General features: G+C 49.9%; 1 protein-coding gene across 3 annotated transcripts in view; it reads left to right on the top strand.

The window, feature by feature from the left end:
• UBE3B (ubiquitin protein ligase E3B) overlaps positions 1 to 16,305 on the top strand; it is a 57,273-nt gene that overhangs the window by 31,522 nt on the left and 9,446 nt on the right. For 2 of the 3 annotated variants that reach the window (XM_012469118.3, XM_064379872.1), the window contains exons 18-25: positions 271 to 385; positions 1,136 to 1,235; positions 6,252 to 6,371; positions 10,652 to 10,828; positions 10,946 to 11,056; positions 13,437 to 13,574; positions 13,895 to 13,960; positions 15,731 to 15,789. In XM_012469118.3, coding sequence (XP_012324541.2) covers positions 271 to 385; positions 1,136 to 1,235; positions 6,252 to 6,371; positions 10,652 to 10,828; positions 10,946 to 11,056; positions 13,437 to 13,574; positions 13,895 to 13,960; positions 15,731 to 15,789 — 886 coding nt within the window. Of the gene's footprint in view, positions 1 to 270; positions 386 to 1,135; positions 1,236 to 6,251; positions 6,372 to 10,651; positions 10,829 to 10,945; positions 11,057 to 13,436; positions 13,575 to 13,894; positions 13,961 to 15,730; positions 15,790 to 16,305 lie in introns of those variants that run through there. The other variant, XM_012469119.3, reaches the window with a different exon arrangement.

Raw genomic sequence — 16,305 nt, 5'->3', positions numbered from 1 at the left:
TCAGGACAAAGCTCTTTAGACTAAAAAGGCCCTTTGGATGACACACTAGTGGGAGGCAGCATGAGTGATTTTGTCTGAGAGGCACTCAGGCCCTGCAGACACTTAGCACGACCCAGGGTGCCTTTTAATTCCTTTGGTTCCACGTCTGATTCAGAGCAAAGGAGATCAAGGACTTGATGACGACTGCAGAAGACAAGAGCTGTCCTCCCCCTGCTCTCTGGCTCTGACTCCTCCTCTGTGAGTGTGACTTCCCGTTTGTTTGCCCCACAGAGAACGCCAAGGGCGAGACCTTGGAGCTGTTCCAGTCCGTCCACGGGTGGCTGATGGTGCTGTACGAGCGGGACTGCCGGCGGCGCTTCGCCCCTGAGGACCACTGGCTGCGAAAGTGAGCTCCGGGGGTGAGGAGGGCTCCTTGGAAGCCAGCCTGCTCTGGCCCGCTGCCCAGTGCTCAGCGCTCACGTTCTAGGGCAGAGAGGACTTTTTCCCTCTGCCGCATTTTGTCTGTCCATGTGTGTAAAGAGAGCTGCTGTCCCTATGAAGCACCTGTCAGGACACTTCTGTTAAGAGATGTTTACATCAAATATGACTAGAGTTAATTAATGGTGACAGAGCCAGCTTATATTTAACATACATTTCTCATCCAGACTGGAAAGAGGTCTTTCAGCTGAGCTGAACAACAGAGCATGAGAGTTAAAAGGCAGTTTTTATCAGCAGAATTACCAGGGTAAAAACTACTTTTCAGTGTTTTGGAGGGTAATGGATGGGCTGGGGGAAATCCTCCCATCATGACTGAACATAGGCACGTGTCCGCATTTTTATCAATGAGCTCAAGCTTTATTCAACTGCCAAAGCTGTGGCACTAGAGCAGGGACTGGCACCCTTTCTCTGTAAAGGGCCAGATGCCGTTAGGCTTTGTGGACCAGACAGTCTCTGTTGTAGCTACTCAGCTCTGCTCTTGTAGCACAAAAGCAGCCATAGGCTATACATGTATGAATGAGTATGGACGCGTTCTCATCAGACTCTCCAGAAACAGGCAGCAGGCTGCATGTGGCCCACATGGTGTCGTTACCCAGCCTCACACTAGAGGATGGTTTCCTTCTTTTAATTCTCCCAAACCCATGTCTTTCTTCTCAAGGGATCTCAAACCTAGCGTGCTCTTCCAAGAACTCGACAGGGACAGAAAACGGGCACAGTTGATCCTGCAGTACATCCCACATGTCATTCCTCACAAAAACGTGAGTTGCACTCGGAGCTGGGCCCCTGATGTGTCTTTCTGTTCCCCCACATGGTTCCTGCCTTGCCATCCTCGCAACAGCAGTTGGAGGTGACTAAGTGGAATCATTCATTCGGTGCGTGGGAACAGTGGTTGCTATTGCTCTGTGGCAGGGGTTACACTAAGTGCTAGGGTACAGAGCTGGAGAAGACAATGTGAACTGGTGATTCTGGTGGAGTGGCAGCCCAGGTTCAGGGATCTGACCAGCTGGAGGGAGGGGGAAGGGGACAGGAAAGGGTCCCACAGGCAAAAGTGGATGGCGTTTAAATGCTGAGTGAGATAGGATGAGGTGCTGTTGGAGAGCCAAACACGCAGTCTGGCTGCAGAGAATAGAAAGGATGTGATCCAGAGAGGAAGCCGAGGAGGGTGGTGGGAGCTAGAGCGGGAGGGCCTTAGAAACCCGGGCTAGAAGCAGGGCTTTATGCAAAGCCACTGGAGGGCTGGAAGCTTAGGAGGCACCTGGTCAGAGCCATCTTTGAGGAAGGTCATCCTGGCTGCAGTGTGGAGGGTTGGCTAGAGGCGGGGGTGTTAAAGCAAGCTGCCCTGCACTAGAGTGGGCCCTGGGAGTCGAAAGATGACCAAGTCAACAGATTTTTAAGGAGGCCTCAGAGAATGGTCACATCCCAAGGGGAAGGAAAGGAGAAATTCAGGTGATGCTCAGGTGTCTGGCTTGGGTGCTTGGGGGGTTGTTCCCTGTGGCAAAAGCACAGGTAAGAGCAGAACTGGGACATGATGGCGAGTTCAGCATGAAGCAAGTAGAATGTGAGGTGTCTGTGGCTCCTGGAAGCCACTGGACAGGGGGTCTGGCGTTCAGGAGGGAGGAGCCTGTGTGGGGAGAGTACCCAAATCTCCTGACTGCCCTCATGGAGTGGGTAAGGCGGTCAAGGGGTCAGACAGTGAGAAATCCAGGCCACTGAGACAGAGCCGTGCAGGACCCATCCCACAGAGGGCCAGCAGGAGGGAAACCAGGAGAGTGCCGCACACTCAGGAGATGAGAGAGGTTTGGGGAGGGTCAGACAGTGGGAAATCCAGGCCACTGAGACAGAGCCGTGCAGGACCCATCCCACAGAGGGCCAGCAGGAGGGAAACCAGGAGAGTGCCGCACACTCAGGAGATGAGAGAGGTTTGGGGAGGGTCAGACAGTGGGAAATCCAGGCCACTGAGACAGAGCCGTGCAGGACCCATCCCACAGAGGGCCAGCAGGAGGGAAACCAGCAGAGTGCCGCACACTCAGGGGATGAGAGAGGTTTGGGGAGGGTCAGGCTGTGGCAGGAGCATCCAGGAAATGAGGGTAGCAAGCATGGCTCACGTCCGTCCCTGGTGAGTTTCAGGCACTCTGGAAATGGACAGTGCTGTGACAACACTCTGCTTCTCTCAGAAGAGACTTCTAGGAGTCTAGGTTGTGTCCTTTATTTTTCTAGTGTTCTATTTTCTTTTTCTTTTCTTAAAGAAATAGACATATTTTTAGAAAAGAGTGTAAATCACATTTTTGTAAATCTCACTTTTCAGAGATATTTCATCCTCACTGCTCTCTGATACTGTTCTGTCCTTGACTTAAATACTTATGGTTACTATTCTTTCCCCTCAAGTGGTGATATGCAAACGATATGGCTGTTTAAATTCTTACTGTACTTGGCAAACTCTCAGAAGTGAAGGGCCTTATGGCAATTACTTAATCAAATGTGCCCTCCTCGAGGGAGCCCCTGCTATGACGTCCCTGACCTTGCTTCTAATAGAACATACACAGCTTTGAAACGCAGGCCATTCTGTGTCTTTACTTTTCCAAAAGATAGAACATTCTTCCTCATCATGAACTGTGCTTCTCTGTAACTTCTACCCTTTGGTTCTTGAACAACCCCTAAAAGTGGCTTGTCTTAGCTTCTGTGACCTGCTGGCAGCTCCTGTTTGCATCTGAGTCTGTGTTTTCCAGGTGTAGCATCCTTAGCCTCTCCACCTCGTCTTTCTTTGATATAGGCTCCAGCCTTCATCTCCGGGGCCTCATCTAGTTTGGTGGTGTCTGGCTGGAAATGCGGCCCCTCATCCTGGACTATGTGTCTATGAAATCAGCCTGACCTTAGCATTCCCATAGCACATGGTCTAGACTCTCCACTGTGTGTATTGTGGTTCACGTGTGCCGTGGCCACTGGAGGTGCTGCACGATATTTTAGATTTTCGAGGGAAACACAGTGAGAGGCACCACATGAACTACTAGTTCAGGGTAGTTCGTGGTTTCAACATGAGATTGCACTACATTCTTTTTAATGATGTTTGCAAAACTGGCTTTTAAGAACGAAATAAAAGTATTTTATATTTCAAAGTATGTGCATTTGCAAAATACAGCAACTAAGTTTTTAGGACATAAATATTTGGGACCCAACTACCTAGTAAACAGGATTGCAAGGGATTTCTTTTGTCCTGGGAGTGCATGAAAAAAGTTACTGTGATGATAGAGGTACTGTGAATAAGAAAGTTTGGGAACCGCTGAGATAAACTGGAATGACTTTTAAGTCCAGGGTATATGCTAATCCTCACAATTTTTTTTTTCTTTTGAGAATTTTGCTTATGATTGTCAAGGTGGTTTGTCCTTAGTTTATAAAATTTCCTCTCTCAGGAAAATGGGGCCCTCCTCATCTCCTGACCCTTCTGCTCTGTGATTGCATGTCCTGGGGAGTATCTAAGGCTTGGCGTGTTCAGAGCAGCCAGGCTGTCCTGTTGCTCCCCCCATCTCAGGCTTCAAGCTCCTCTTAATGGTGTGTGTGCCGCCTTCTGCCGTTGAAATATTCTTGCTGGAATGCACAGGAGGGTAACAAGCTCTCTCTGCTCTGTTACCGTTATGCCATCTCCCCTAAATGATGAACCTCTTCCTTGTTCTCAATTTCACTATAATGCCTTTCTTGTTTTCCTTAACATTTGTTGGAGCCTCAGCTCTGCCTGGCTCACACACACAGCACTTCATTTTCTGCACCCTCTTACGTTGCTTTACCTGTTTATGTGTGGTAAACACATACGTTGCTTTACCTGTTTATGTGTGGCTCATCCCCTGGCTGGCCCTTAAGGCCTCTCTGCCTTTTGTTTCCACCCAGAAGTCCTAAGTGGTGTGTGGTAGGGCAGGAGCTGCGTAGTATGAGGGCCGTGTGCGGGCTCTGGATTTCATTCCGGCTCACTGCCCACCAGCTGTGTAGCCTTGGATGAGTAAGGTCTTCATCTGTAGAAGGGGGATAATGATCCATACCTAGCTATCCACTGCAGTCGCTGAGGTTGCCCAGCCCTTGCAGCCTGGATAAGCTTGCCTCAGACCTTCTCCCATGCCCCGTAGAAATCCAGAACCCTTTCCAGGCTTTCTGTGGTCACTTCTGTCTCTTTAGTCCGGTTTTGGTGCCTTCTGCGATCTTCGCCTCATACTGGATTGACCCAGATGTAACTCACGTTCCACCTGTGTATCACCAAACAGCACCCCTTCAGGTGGTCATGCCAAAGATTGAGGGTCATAGGAAGTAGTTGTGTCACATACTGCACGGCTCCACATGACTTAAACACCTGTTCTCAAAAGTCCTACAGTTCCCCTGCCATGGAGGGGAGAGGCAGGAGCACCCTTCATCCGTATCGCCAGCCTCCCTCCCTGTGTCCCCAGGCTGTTCCCTCCCTTCCGCATGGTCCGGGAACCTCTCAGAGCTTTTGGTTCTACTCAGCAGGTGAGTCCTGTTAGGTCTAGACCTGTCATCCAGTCTCATTGAGATGCTTCACTGAACAGTAGTTCCTCCACCCAGTACCATTCCCTTTCTTCTTAAGAGGCTGTTGGTCATTGCTTTTTTTGTTACAACCATATTTGCCTAATAGAATTAACATAATTAAATGAAAATGTGCTAGCCCCCCCCATATAGTTATTTCCTATTGTCATTACTATTATTAAGGTTGTTAAAGCTCTTGACTTTGTGGGAGATTCCCATTTTTTAAAAAACAGCTATGGTTGGATTTATGTATTCATTCAGCTGACTTGATTTAAATGGTATTAGGGTGCTAATTTTCAAGCCCAGGATGAGGCAAAGAGTCATGCTCTTCTGAAGGGGCTTAGCAGAATCTTAAATAAGGAAAAAGGGTTCTTTTCAAGCAGTAATTGAGAAATATTACTGGTGAGACTGGTGGGCTTGAAGGCAAAGAGGAGGCAGATTGAAAGATCAGGGAGCTTTATGCCATAGGGTCATTTAAAAATTTTCTGACGTTAGGAAAAGTTATCTTTGAATTGTTTTTGTTCTTAGAATTCATGATATTGATATCCATTAAAGCAGGCACAGCTAGATAAAGAAGCCTCTCTAACTTGTTCTGCCACCAAGTTGTTAAAGTGGATTATTGACTGAATGAGGAAGATTTTCTTTTTTTCTTTTTTTTTTTTTTTTTTTGGTTTGAGGCAGAGTCTGGCTCTGTCACCCAGGCTAGAGTGCGGTGGTGCGATCTTGGCTCACTGCAACCTCTGCCTCCTAGGCTCAAGCAATTATCCTGCCGCAGCCTCCCAAGTAGCTAGGATTACAGGAGCATGCCACCACACCCAGCTAATTTTTGTATCTTGTATTTAGTGGAGACAGGGTTTCACCATATTGGCCAGGCTGGTCTTGAACTCCCGACCTCAGGTGATTTACCCGCCTCAGCCATCCAAAGTGTTGGGATTACAGGTGTGAGCCACCACGCCCAGCCTTGAGGAGGATTTTCTCATGGTCCATTCCTAGCTGGACTCTAGCTGCAGCCAGACCAGTCTTTTTGGAACGTTTCTTCCTTGACGTGTACTAAGCTATATTTCTAATTCCCACAAATGTTCCAGGGAATGTTTCTGTTCTCACAAGACACTTCTGACCGATAGCACATGTTAAGGCATCCCATTCTGCTTGCATCTCATCTAACTTCAGTTTCAGTCATTTTTGCAGGGTGTATTATAGAATCGTCAGTTGCTGACACTGTTTTCTGGTCCCGCCTTTGTTCATTTTAGAGAGTTCTCCTTTTTCGAACCATGGTTACCAAGGAGAAGGAGAAACTGGGGCTGGTGGAAACCAGCTCTGCCTCCCCGCACGTCACTCACATCACCATCCGCCGGTCCAGGATGTTGGAGGTGAGTGTGAAGCCTGTGGAATCCACCACAAGGCGGTGTTATCTGCAGCATGGAGGCTCTTTAGTGGACGATCTGTGGCCTTTGAACTGTTCCTGTTACTCCTCGTTCTGAAATCAAGGCTCTCGGAGCCGGAAAAGGGTCATGTGTCCTGTGGACTGCTCTAAATAGCTGCTTGGTTAAACATGTTCTCCATGCTGGAGACCCAGCAGTGTCTTCCTTTACCCCATGAGCGTCCCTGGGCTAGAGCATCAACCTCTTCATGTCTCTTTGAAACGAGGACAGGAGCTGCCAGCCACAGCGGCTGCACTGACACTCTTAGGTCTGTGCGAAATCCATTTGTCCCAGCAGGCACTTTTCCCAGACTCTCAACTGTGAATGTAGTGTAAGTGGAGTGGAAGTGTTACATTTACTGAGTTATGTAGAGAAATGTATTTATCATAGAGCCAGGAGTTCTTTGTAGACAGAAACTTAGGAGATACCGCTGAAGTGGCCCACCTGAGCTGAACCCGTTTTCTGGGGCTCCCACTATACAGCAACTCCATGTAAATTAGAGATAGCTACCCGGTTCTCATGTGTCAGAAAAGTGTTGTAATGCGTTGATGGCACAAGACCCTGCCTCCAGTCTGCTGGAACATGGTTGTCATAAACTTCCCTAGCTACAGTGTCTGTGCTGCCTTTGCCACAGCGTCTGCAGGGCTTGTATAGTGCACAGCCTACCCATGCATGCTCATCCCGCCAGCAGTGGAATCGGTAACTGAGCCACAGTCCCCATTCCCTAGAGAGGCTTGGCTTGATTTATTTGCCATGTTTGCACTTGAGACCTTTTTCTCACACTCCAGCCGCAGTTCCTCATGAACACGTCCTGCAGTGCAGGACAGTCATGGGATCCCCTGACAGCATGTGGCCAGATAGCCACCCCCAGTGGCAGATGGCTTCGGGCAGCAGCTGTTCCTCCTCACGCGGCTTCACTTTCTCCCGCGGGGCATCGCAGTGTGTTTGTGTCACTCCTTACTGGAGAGCTTGTTTGAGTGCCCCTGGCCACTGGTGATCCACCCGAGAGCCGCTGGAAAGGCTGTGTGTGCTGAACACTGGATGTTTCTGAGGTTCTTAAAGGTAGGAACAAGGAATTGAAGTGCCCACTGGGCCCTGCGGGCCACGTGAACGAGTCAGGCTGGCTGAGGGGGTCTCAGCGCAGGAGTGTTCTGTCTGCACGCTAGACATAGAAATAATCTCCACTTCTGCTGCACCCTCCTGTCCTTCTTGAAACAGCCCTCTTGGGGTGTGTACCTCTACTTGAGAAGAACAGCCCCCATGAGTGAGTTGATAAATGACAGCTGACACCCAGCCTCAGTGTTGGGGAGCAGTGGGGAGCACGTGGCTCCCCAGAAGAGGCCACCGCCACTCAGCTCCTCCAGACCCTCCATGTGGCGAGGTGTGCTCCGTAATGCTCTGAGTTTTCAAGAGAAGGCCAAATTCAGATCTTCCATGTTGTGGACTGACTGAACTCTGTAGAGTGCTTAGAAAGTCAGATAACACCTGTCTTTCCACCAAATTCAAGCTGTGGGTCACCTATTTGCAATCTCTGCTTTTGACTCAGAAAAAGCACAGTTGTGTGGTAGAAACTCCCTTCCCAGCACTTTCCTCAGCAGACCCGGATGCACCTCCCCTGTCTCTAGAAGTCCTCAGCCTCACCACCCATCATGCCTACCCAGATATGGCCAGCACCCACCCACAGGAAGAGTCTGGAGTGGTGTAGATTGCACTATCTCCTGAGAGTGGCAGAATCCCCTGACTCCCTCCACAAATGTCATTGCTTACCAGATTTCACTTAACATCCCAGTTACTCTGGGCCTACTTTTTAAAACACATCCCTCAGGGATGGCAAAAGAGATGTCTGTCTTAGGTTTTAGGCAAAGTCTCTTTTCCTTTTTACCTTCCATTGGAGAAGGGGAGAGGGTGGTTCATTGTTACCCCAGTTCTCGTAATTTGGTGGTTTGGTTATGAGAATATGAGCGCCCAGGGGCCTTTACTGGGTTTGGACACAAGGGGGCATCAGTAAGCTGATCTCAGGCTCATGCTCTCCTGGGCTTTAATTGTTTCCTTTTTTATGGTTTGTATTGTGGGCCATGCTTCTGTATTAGGCTTCCAGGTATTAAAGTCCTGCAGGAAGGCTCTCCTTCCCGGAGGGTGAGTTTGGGCTGGAACTCTAGCATTCATAACTGGAAGGATCCTCAAACATACTCCTATCCAGCCTTTCCCCTGTCCCTGTCAAAGGCAGAACTGAGGCTAGAGAAGTTCAAACAGTCAAGGTCACTTGGATGTCAATGACAGAGCTGGTCCTGCAAGCTAGGCATCCCTTTCCTAGCTCGGTATTCCCTGTGTCTCTACGTTGAGATGCGGTGGAGAAGAGGAACGATGACTCACATTCACCTCCCAAGAGGCATGGATATTATCCTTGCACATCCACGCCAGTTCCCAGAGGGCAGGAAGCGTATCATGAGAGGCAATCCCCCTCTGAACTTTTTAACGAAGAGGCTGATGTGGAGCTGATCAAGTAAGACTGAGATTTGAATCCTTGGGCTAGGCCATGTGCTGCATGCTTTCACACGTCCTGTCCCATTTCATCCACATAACCACAGACGTATCTACTGATCGTATGAAGGCTGGGGAGGCATAGTTTTAAAGCAGGTTGGAGGAACTCCTGCAGGCAGACAGTAACTTGTTGGAATTCTCCATCCATCCTCATCTCAGTGCCAAGATAATTATCTTAAATTTAGGCAGAATGGCTTAAATGCTGTTATAGCTGCATGGTAACTTCCTCTTTCTCCCATTTTTCATCTAACTTAATGATTCTCAAACTTTATGTACATAAAAAAGTCCTCAGGTTTGGGTACACAAAACTATGCTCCTGTTCCCACAGGTTACTTAGGGATCTTGAGAGGTAATTTTTCCTTTGCTCACTAACTTGGAGCCTAACCCCTGAATAAGATTCAGGGGTACCATAGGGTAGTCCTTTAGGGATTACTGAGCATGGCAGGAAGGCAGCAAGGATTCCTCAGAACAGGTCTCGCCATACAGGCATACTGCTCATTTGCATTGTGAGGAGGGGACCAGGCAGTAGCTGAGTGGATGCTACGGAGATGGTCTGTCTAACCTTGGCAAAACATGTGACAGTGTTACGGTTGTATCTGAAAGGGAGAGATGTGGCATGGCCTTCATAGGACAGCAGGGTTGGTTGGTGACTCTTTCCGTCACAGCATCTGAAGACATCGGTTTCACCTGGTGATGGGACCTCTCAAGTGGGGCCAACAGACTTCCCTGGGCCCTGTGCTGTTCAGTGCTGTGTTTGTAGTCACTGCTCTGGAGTTAAAACCTCAGCACTCCAAGTACTAGAAAGGCATTAGACAATGGAACCAGAAGCCAGGAAGGCCTCAACAGATAAGAATCACAAGACAAACTAAACAGATGATTTAGTAGGAGAACTCTGAAGTTGTGTGCTGGGGGCCATGTGTGTTGAGGTCTGGATAGAGAAGATGTGCTGAATGGTGTGTCCTGAGAGAGCTGACCACCAGCCCCAGGTCCAGGCCCAGCACTACCCCCACATCTTGGCCTCTGCTCCCTGCCTTGGTCCCTGTCATCCACCTGCTTTGCTGCCAATAGATCTTTCTAAGACAGAAGGTCAGCCCTGTTACTCTTTGCCTCAAACCTTCTACGGCTCCCATCACCCTCAGGATGTCCCCTAAATGCCTCAGCATGACTCACAGGTGCTTCATGATTGGGAAGGAAGCAGGAGATGAGGGTGATGGGTAATTCTTTTCATTGTATATAGTACTCTGTAGGTTTGATTTGTTTTTTGTTTTTTGCTTTGCTTTTTACCATGAGCTAAAGATACTCTTAGCATAGAGAGAGAGAGAGAGAGAGAGAGAGAGAGAGAGAGAGAGAGAGAGAAAGAAATGCGTCTTGTCCCAGTTTCTTTCATCTTTTGTCTGATGGCCAAGAGCTTGTCATGACTCATTTTGTCTGATTTCCCCATCTCACTGCTCTGTCCCCTTGAGGTCAGTCTCTCCCTTTGCCAAGGAGTGATACCGCCACATCCCCAAATGAATCTTTTAATCAGCGCTCATTTGAAAACAGGTGAGAACGGCTCCTGTCATGCACCCACGTGTCATGATTTGCACTTTTGGTAATGATGGTGGAAGAGCTTCCCACAGAGGAGAGGGAGCCCTGAATTGTGCAGAAGACTCTGGGCTCCAAATGGGCTGTCATTCTGCTCTTGGCAGGACGGCTACGAGCAGCTTCGGCAGCTCTCCCAGCATGCAATGAAGGGGGTCATCCGGGTGAAGTTTGTCAATGACCTCGGGGTGGACGAAGCAGGGATTGATCAAGATGGCGTTTTCAAGGAATTCTTGGAAGAGATCATCAAGAGAGTGTTTGACCCTGCACTCAATCTGTTCAAGGTATTTTAAGGGGAGGGACAGCAGGGTTGACAGCAGCCAGATTTGAGAAGTGAAGAGCTTGGCTCGCTCCTTGCAAGGTACTTGACCTCTGCCTCTCCCTGTCTTTTTGCCTTGCAGACAACCAGTGGGGATGAGAGGCTGTACCCCTCACCCACGTCCTACATCCATGAAAATTACCTGCAGCTCTTTGAGTTTGTGGGGAAGATGCTGGGGAAGGCTGTGTATGAGGTAGGCACATGAAGAAACAGAGAAATGTAAAATAAAATGTTAGCGGTACCATGGGCTTTTTCATATACATGTATGTGATCAGGCTTGGCCATGTAAACGGTCACTAGGGTGCAAGCGAGGACAAGGACAGGAGCCAAGGTTTACTGTATACCAGTGCTAGGTACTTTGCCCATGGCATCTCATCTCATCCATCCAGTCCTGTGATGGAGCTGCTGCTGTCCTGGCTACTTAAGGATGGGAGACCTGAGGGTTTCAGGAGTCACCTGTCCAGAGTCTTGTTGCTAATTAAGTGGTAGAGGCAGGTGTGGGCCCGAGTCCTAAGCTAGCCCTGTCTCCTGAAGCACGAGGAGTGGTGTGCAGAGGCAGGTGGCCACACGGACACTGGGGCCCCATTGTAGGAGGGCAGCATTTTGTGGAATGTGATAGTGTTAAAACCTTCTGCTGTTTGAGTGAGTGCTTCCCAGCCATGGCAACCCGTCAAGACCAGCTGTTTCTAGTCAGCTGTGTGACCCTGTGCCTTCAAGTTCCTTTAGTTTTTAAGCCCGTTTCTCTCATAGCAAAGTGAAGATAAGAAAAACCAGGTTCCTGGGTTGCCATTGATGGTAAGTGAGGAGGGCCTCCTACGGTGCCCAGCAGCTGCTCACCCCAGGTGGATCGGAGCAGTCATCCTCACCTTACTAAGAGGAAGTGAGTCTGGGTTTCCACTCTGGCCTCATGGGGTCAGGGCGACGTGGAGGCCCACACAGCTCCTGCTCCCTGTCCATTGAAAGCGGAGGCAGGACCACCTTGAGGGGAAAGTCACCGCCTGTTCCTGGGGAGAGTTCTGTTTCCCATGGAGAAAGGAAAGTGGCAGCACGAGCCCATCCAAGCCGTATGGCCTTCATAGTGGGCTCCAGAGCTGCAGGGACCTTCCTCGGGGCCCAGGCTCTCCTGAGCTCCTGGCCCATGCACAGAGAAAGCGAGCCACCTGGGCAGCACTCCTCGAATACCCTAGAAACCTGAAGAAGCCGGATGCTTTCCAAACAGAAAGAGCCAGCAGCTGAGGCAAGCTGAGAGGGAGGTCTCAGGGCCAAACTCTTTGCACTCTTGAATAATCCATTGTTCTTTGTCTCTCTGGAAGCTGCCTGTCTGCGCGGTCCTCAGTCTCTGGCCGTGGGGGAGTCAGGTGGCCCATCTGAGCCCTGCCCAGACACCATCCAGTCTTCCTTGTGCCCTCTAGTGGTTTGGGTCCTGGGCTCACTCTGTGTGCCTCTGTTTCCTCATCTGCATAATGGAGACCATTTCTCAGTTGATTGCCATCGAAAAAATTAACAATCCCATTCGGACCCACCCGAGCACATGGCATGTTTTTCCTTTAAACGCATTGCTGTGATGACACCCAGAAGAGCCTGGGCCACCTGGAAAGCGTGGCCTCCTGGCTTTTCTGAATGTTGTCCTGTTTCCCAGGCCTTGCCTCTATGTTCTTTCCCTCCCTCACCTTCGACAGTAATTGCGCTGACGAGAGAGAAGATGGGACCTGCTAGGCCCGGCGTGAGGAGTGGCGTGGATTAACTCATTTACCCCTCACGGTCCTCTGACAGGTGTCGTCGAGTCTGAGTGACTGTCCAATATCAGTCTCTCCAGTCCACATGTCTCTCTCTCCATCCTCCTGCCGCTGCCCTGGCACAGTCTGTCAGCGTTGCCCCTGGCATTATGCCACAGCTGTCTGGCTGTGTCCCTGCCTCCTGTCTTCCTCTCGCCAGCCCATTCCCCGCATAAAGTGCAGCTCTGTCCCTTCCCTGCTCAGAGCCCTCTGGACAGAATCCAGCCTGCAGCAAGGCTTACAGGCCCTCCCTGACCTGGCCCTGCGTCCTCCCTGGCCTCATGGCTTCCCTGCCCTCCATCCCTGGAGCATGCCTGGGGCCTCGTACCAGTGTCTGGCTGGCTCCTTTAGGCCTCGCTTAGCTGGCTTTTCCTCCTGGGAACTCCCCACCCTGCCTCTGGAGGAGAGCCTGTCCTCTGTGTTCCTCCAGCCCCTGCCCATGCCATGGCTACCCTGAGAGCTTGAAGGGGGGTTGGTACTGTGCCCATTCTGTCCTCTTAACTGAGAGGCTGCTGCTGCTCTCCGTTGACAGGTGAGACAGCTGAGGGCCCTGGCCTGGCAGCAGCCCAGCTGTAATTTAATCCCTGAGCACTAGCTCCAAAGCCTGTGTCCTGACCACCATGCTATAATGTCCCAGGGGTAGAGGATGGGGAGATACCACTCTCCAGATTGGAAACTTAGGAGGGGCCTGGAAATGCCTGTGGCACCCTTGGGCCATGTCTGCACCCTGAGCCACCACATGCAAACACCAATTCAGAATCCTGGACAATCGACAGCTCTGCTTCTCTGCTCTCCCAGGGAATTGTGGTGGACGTGCCGTTCGCATCCTTCTTCCTGAGCCAGCTGCTCGGGCACCACCACAGCGTCTTCTATAGTTCGGTTGATGAACTGCCTTCTCTGGACTCCGAGTTCTATAAAAACCTCACCTCCATCAAGGTGAGTGTGGAATGGTGGGTGAGCTAAGCCGAACACTGGTATGAATTCACAGCTTTGTGAAGTCCCAGAAGGAGATGGCCTGTCCTCCCTTTTTGCTGTCGCAGTAGCTGCTGCAGGCCCCACATCCTCCTGTGGACCCTCCCACTCAGGGCTGATCCTCACAACCTCCCTTCTCAGAGTCACAAATGACCTTCTTGGCTTCAAGCTGCTCAGCAGCTGTGGGTGTTCACAGCACCAAAGTAGCGCCTCCAGGGAGGGTTAAACCTATAAGCACGGAGCACTTCTTGGCCCCAGCACTTTCCCCTTCTCTGTTACATTAGCGCTATGACGGAGACATCGCTGACCTGGGCCTGACGCTGTCTTACGACGAGGATGTCATGGGTCAGGTAGGTCCGCCCTCTGGCTGAGCTCCCTTTGCATGTCCCCAGTGGGTTCCTGAGACCTGCCGTGTTCTTAGTGTTTTCCTGAGAAAGAGCCCCGAGCTGAGGCTCTGTCTGGTCCCTTGTCCTCCCTCCCCTCTCACCCATCCTCCTCCCATCTTGCCTGGAGGGAGGGCGCCCTCCTTTCCTTCCCTATTGACCTCTGGCCTTTGAAGCTCCCTGCAGAGAACCTGCTTTCTTATATCGCATTTTAGGGTAATTCCCCATTTTTAACATGGCTTTCCGTTACCATGGTGAGGATTAGCCGTTACAGATGGAGGATTATGACTTAGAGAGGGGAAGATGCCACCCGAGAAGTGCCTGGAGCAGATGCCTGGCCTTGTTCATGCTCGGCATACAGAGTAGCGCAGGGAGCAGAGACCCTGGAGTCCCTGGAGTCAGGGCCGCAGCACGTTTCCTCCCACAGTTTCTTCCGGCTTTTCTCTGTAGCGGCCTTCGCCCCCTCTGATTGTGTCCTGGTGAATCTCTGGGAGTGCGTGTCCAAGGGCTGCTTGGGAGAAACTGCATTGTGAGCTTCTTAATGCAGAGCCAACGCCTTAGACTCGGGCTTAGGCACCTCAGAGAGAACTCCCAGTCTCCCTGAGCCACACTTTCCATGTCCATTTGCCAGCTGCGAGTCCTGGATGGGGCCCAGTCTGTAAGTGCCACTGGGAGCCCTGCGTGGCCTGTCCTCCTGCAAGGCCCCTGGGCAGGCTAGCATGTGAGGGCTCTGAGCAACCTGTGGGGAGGAAAGCAAAGTGGAATTGAGTTAACCTCAAACTTCCCTAACTCCTCCAACACAGAACTCTTCTCGAAGGAAGAAAAGAATGCTGTATCGCACAGTGGTTCTCTGAAGAATAGCCCACGGGCAGGATGTTCCCTGGAATCCTGAGAATCCTCAGGCTGGCTGATTCCTAAAGGCTTTTTTGGCTTTAAAACCTACCAGTGCCACCCAGATGCTGACAGCAGTGGGGCTGGGATCGCCATTTTTTCTTCTATATCCATAGGGTTATAGGATCTTCACAGAATTTCTATTAAAATTAGCTTCAAATGAGGTGGCCCACAGAAGTGTTCTTGAAGTCAAAAGAAGCCGTTGATTTTACAGAGTTTAAAATAAATCTATAGTCAGATGTTGAGGCTTCCTCCTAATACACTTTTCCGTCCGCCTATAAAGATAATGAAACTTCTAACAAAAAGCATAGTTCTAATATGAGCAAAAGATGAAAATGCCAGCCTCCTGGAATGCCAGTGCCTGCAGGGTGCCCCTGCTAGTGTGCTGCTTGCATCCTTTGAGACTCTTTCCAGAGTCTTCCCCTCTAGAAATGACACCATTCTGTGCATTGTTACTACATTATTGGCCTTTTTTCACCTTTTCAGTAAATGCACATTTTCATCATATCATACCTGCACAGTATTCCAGGGTATGGATGTACCAGTGTTTATTTAACTGTCGTGCTCACTCCCTGATGCCAACACATTCCCCTTCATGACATCTTGAAGTCTTAATACAAATGTTTGAACAAGGATTGGGTGAGAAAAAACCTTTCATATCAATCATTCAGGGTCTGCTTGTTGATATTTCAGCCTTGACTTTTTATGAAAAAGGATGGTTCCGAAGCATGTGCCATCTTAATTCCATTATCATCATGGATGTTTGCGCTGGCCCTTTCATCTCCAGGAAGCTTTATTTCCCCATTAGAGTCCTCCCTAGTAATTACTCCCCATCTTCTCCTCCAGCTTGTTTGCCATGAACTGATTCCTGGAGGGAAGACCATTCCTGTTACAAATGAAAATAAGTGAGTATAGCAATTAGATTTTTAAGGTCACCACTTGAAAAGACTTCATTCTGGCTCTCTGAGCTTATGTTGAGAATTCATTAAGATAGATTGAAGTAGAAAGGGGCCATAAATATCATAATGGAATTTACTGGTTACAGTTCATAGGCCAGAATTGTATTAAAGTTGATTTGCAGCCAGGCATGGTGGCTCACGCCTGTAATCCTAACACTTTGGGAGGCCGAGGTGGGCAGATCACAAGGTCAGCAGTTCAAGACCAGCCTGACCAACATGGTGAAACCCTGTCTCTACTAAAAATACAAAAATGAGCCAGGCATGGTGGCGCATGCCTATAATCCCAGATACTCAGGCCGCTGAGGCAGAAGAGTTGCTTGAACCCGGGAGGCAGAAGTTGTAGTGAGCTGAGATCATGCCATTGCACTACAGCCTACGTGACAGAGCGAGACTCTGTCTCAAAAGAAAAAAAAATCCATTTGCAGAGTAAGAATTTGCCATTTATTTTTTGCAGTAGCACTT

The sequence above is a fragment of the Aotus nancymaae genome, unplaced genomic scaffold (assembly GCF_030222135.1).
Source record: "Aotus nancymaae isolate 86718 unplaced genomic scaffold, 86718_ANA_hifiasm-v0.15.2.pri h1tg000021l, whole genome shotgun sequence".
Lineage (NCBI taxonomy): Eukaryota > Metazoa > Chordata > Mammalia > Primates > Aotidae > Aotus > Aotus nancymaae.
Note: the sequence above shows the minus strand (reverse complement) of the source record. Positions and strands in the feature narration are given on the sequence as shown.